At 44.9% G+C, this 4091-nt stretch overlaps 2 protein-coding genes across 2 annotated transcripts in view; one reads left to right on the forward strand and one right to left on the reverse strand.

Moving 5' to 3' along the window:
* crfb16 (cytokine receptor family member B16) overlaps positions 1–4091 on the forward strand; it is a 12688-nt gene that overhangs the window by 2539 nt on the left and 6058 nt on the right. Inside the window, exon 4 of the mRNA XM_034888596.1 lies at positions 2856–3046. Coding sequence (XP_034744487.1) covers positions 2856–3046 — 191 coding nt within the window. The remainder of the gene's footprint in view (positions 1–2855; positions 3047–4091) is intronic.
* si:ch73-170d6.2 overlaps positions 2306–4091 on the reverse strand; it is an 18376-nt gene continuing 16590 nt past the window's right edge. Inside the window, exon 3 of the mRNA XM_034888545.1 lies at positions 2306–2317. The gene's annotated coding sequence lies outside the window, so the exon portion shown is untranslated. The remainder of the gene's footprint in view (positions 2318–4091) is intronic.

Genomic DNA, 4091 nt, shown 5'->3' on the forward strand with positions numbered 1-4091 from the left:
GACCAGGGTTGGGACCGGGTTAGTGGGACCGGGTTAGTGGGACCAGGGTTAGTGGGACCGGGGTTAGTGGGACCGGGGTTAGTGGACCGGTTTAGTGGGACCAGGGTTAGTGGGACCGGGTTAGTGGACCGGGTTAGTGGGACCAGGGTTAGTGGGACCAGGGTTAGTGGGACCGGGTTAACGTGAACTTTTGGCTCCGCTGCCCATCAGACGGTCCATGGGTCGTTCACTGAGTAGCTCAGTCTGTAGAGAGTCGCTGGTTCAAGTCCCCGTATGGACCAAAGTACGCATTGTGGATTGGTAGCGAGAGAGATGCTACTTTACATCCTGGGCAGTGCCAGGTACTCTTGTGAGACACCGTACCCCCCCCCCCCCCCCCCCCCCCCCCCCCCGTTCTCAGAGGAAAAAACTGCTCCAACAGCCAAAAGAACTACTTCCTGTCCCTGTTCTGCAGGTATTCTGCTATAGTACACTAAAACTAGTGAGATGTCTCACTCTGGAGATAAAACAGAGACCTGAACACACAGGGTGGAAACAGGATCTGCAGCAATCTGCAGTACAACAAAATATATGGTGTTTATAGAAAATGAAACCATGGAAACCTATTCTGGTCCAACCTCAAAATACAATTATGGACCTGAACATGAGCAGAATATGGAGCTTTAAGTCTCTTTGTAGTAATTTTGTGTCTTTCTGTGCCTCTCAGTGGCCATTTTGTAGAATGTATTTGTAGTAATAGTTGCAGTAAAGTGAGTACATTCAGAAATTAATCAACCAAACTGACTATAGTGAAGAGAAACAGCAGATACCTGCAGGTTGAAGACAGAAAACGACTCCCTCAGGTGTTCCTACCTAATAACCATCGCACCCACTGAGTCATTTACATACTCTGACCTGTTTTAATAAAGCACACACACCTGTGCTTTATTAAAACAGGTGTGTGCTTGTTACCTGAGCTAATCGTCGCAGGTGTGTCTGTGTGGCCAACAACACAAAAACACTTAACTTGAGAGACTTTAGTTTCTACATGCGTCATGCCAGCTGTCAGTCACAGAGAAAACACTTTAATTAACTCAGAGGAACATTCCTGCGGCTGCGGTGAAGTCTTCAAAACTCTCTCAGATCCTTTACTGCAGTAAAAGTACTCACTCTACACTGGGAAAGTACTCATACGGGTGAAAGTACTGCAGGTGATACTGTTCCTTCAGTAAAAGTCTGTAAGTCTCATCAGGAAAACGTGGTTAAAGTACTAAAACATCGTAGAAAGAGTGAAGAATCAGACCAGCTGTGTGTTTAAAGGTCTCATCAACTCAGCAGGACCTGTAGACCCTTATATCGTTGCTATGGTTACTTTAAAATAAATTACTCCGTTGGGTGGCAGCTCAGTCCGTAGGGAGTTGGGTTGGGAACCGGAGGGTTGCTGGTTCAAGTCCCTATATCTGGTTAGACCCAAACTGCATTTCGTTGCCTTGTACCTGTACCTGTGTAATGATAAAGTTGAATCTAATCTAATCTAATCATATGGACCAAAGTATGGTGGTGGACTGGTAGCTGAAGAGGTGCCAGTTCACTGCCAAGGTGCTCTTGAGCAAGGCACCGAACCCCCCCCCCCTACCTCCTAACTGCTCAGGGTGCTGGCAGCCCACTCACTCTGACATCTCTCCATTAGTGTGTGTGATAACAACAGAGTGTACATTGTGATCAACAGTTTAATTATCTGATTTAATAAGATTACTACATGTGTTTTATAAACAGTGATGTTGGACTGCTATTATTTTGAACTGTAATCAGGGCTGTAGTACTCGAGTCCGGTCTTGGACTCGAGTCCGGACTTAAAAACATTTTTCTATGGTCTTGGACTTGTCTCGGTCTCGCTAGTATTTGGACTCGGACTTGTCTCGGTCTCGGCCGCTGGTCTTGCCCAATATAGCTTCTGGTCTGGACCGAGTCCAGGTGTGTTTATTATGTTGATAATAATATTGGAGGGAAAGTGAAACCCAAAATGATTGTCTTGATACTGTCATGCATGAGACCTTTTTTCTGTCCTGGACTCGGTCTTGACTCAGACTCAACTAGTCTTGGTCTTGGACTCGACTAAGGTGGTCTTGACTGCAGCCCTGACTGTAAGTGCAACGTGGTCTGAAACAGTTGACTAACTCTGGAGTAAAGGATCACAACGACGTGCTGTACCCGCAAAAAACTCTTAAGCATCGAAAACACGGAAATAGTCTTGAAAGGACCGGCTGGAGCTCAGGTAGTACACGGTGATGAATGTCCCCCAACAGGTAGGGACACCTGTCCTGACTCATGTCTACACCTGATTACATTCTCACTGTGGTTTTCAATTAAAACAATAAAGAGAATATGCAGCTTCGGTGACTCAGAGGTGTACAGGGAGTTAGGCTAATTATCTCTACTAACCTCTAATTATCTCTCTAAGATCAACCAATCAATCAAAATTTATTTATTTAGCACTTTGCAGCAACCAGCGTTACCACAATAACTTCTTCTGGAGAATGTGCCACATATTTCCATAATTTGAGATTACACAGAGTTCTGCCGTCATGAGAAGAAACACCCGTACCTAGAAAAACATCCCTCAGGCATATCATGTCTCAATATGTCATGTTGTATTGTCATGTGTCATATCTCTAAATGTTAACCAACCTGTTGTCCTCGGGGCAAATTTGAACCATTTATGGAGTTTCTGCATCAGAAATATAAGTTACTCAAAACCAAATTGTCTAAAAAATACCATGGTTCCATACACGCTGTTTCCCGTTAAATGGAGGATCATTTTTCTCTATGTGTGTGTGTGTGTAACTAGCATCACCCTGTCCCCCCCCCCGCTGCAGGGAGTTTGAGCTGACGGTGCTGAACGGCAGCTGGGTGGACGCCCCCGAGTGTCAGCTGACCCCCCAGACCCACTGCGACCTGACCTCTGACCTGGGCTCCGACTCCGACTACAACATCCGCGTGAGGGCGCAGCGCGGCGCCCTGGCGTCCCCCTGGACCTGGCTCCGCCCGCCGTTCAACCGCCAACACAGTGAGACGCACACAGACACACACAGACACACACAGACACAAACAGACACACAGACACACACAGACACACACAGACACACACACAAACACACAGACACACACACACAGACACACACACACACACAGACACACACAGACACACACAGACACAAACAGACACACAGACACACACAGACACACACAGACACACACACACACACACAGACACACACACACAGACACACACACACACAGACACACACACACACAGACACACACAGACACACACACACACACAGTGACATATTAACAGAGCCAGTCAGAGACATGGAGACGCTCTCATTCACCTCGCGTTGTCTTCCCGTCTACATTGAAAATCAGTTTTAGAAGTTTTCAACACTACGTTACACCAACATATTAACTTTTACATAACGCACTAGAACATAAACCTCCTAGAACATAACGTTCCTAGACCATAACGCTCCTAGACAATAATGTTGCTAGAACGTAACGTTTCTAGAACAATATGTTCCTGGAACATAACGTTCTTAGACCATAACGCTTTTAACATAACGCTCCTAGAGCATAACGCTCCTACAACATAACACTCCTAGAACATATCATTCCTAGAACATAAAATTCCTAGAACATAACCCTCCTAGAACATATAATTCCTAGAACATAACATTCCTAGAACATAACCCTCCTAGAACATAACATTCCTAGAACATAACCCTCCTATAACATAACACTCCTAGAACATATCATTCCTAGAACATAACATTCCTAGAACATAACCCTCCTAGTACATATCATTCCTAGAACATAACATTCCTAGAACATAACCCTCCTAGAATAAAACATTCCTAGAACATAACATTCCTAGAACATAACCCTCCTAGAACATAACATTCCTAGAACATAACCCTCCTAGAATATAAACATCCTAGACATAACATTCCTGGAACATAACCCTCCTAGGACATAACATTCCTAGAACATAACCCTCCTAGAATATAACATTCCTAGAACATAACCCTCCTAGAACATATCATTCCTAGAACATA

The sequence above is a fragment of the Etheostoma cragini genome, chromosome 12 (genome assembly GCF_013103735.1).
Source record: "Etheostoma cragini isolate CJK2018 chromosome 12, CSU_Ecrag_1.0, whole genome shotgun sequence".
Taxonomy (NCBI): Eukaryota; Metazoa; Chordata; class Actinopteri; order Perciformes; family Percidae; genus Etheostoma; species Etheostoma cragini.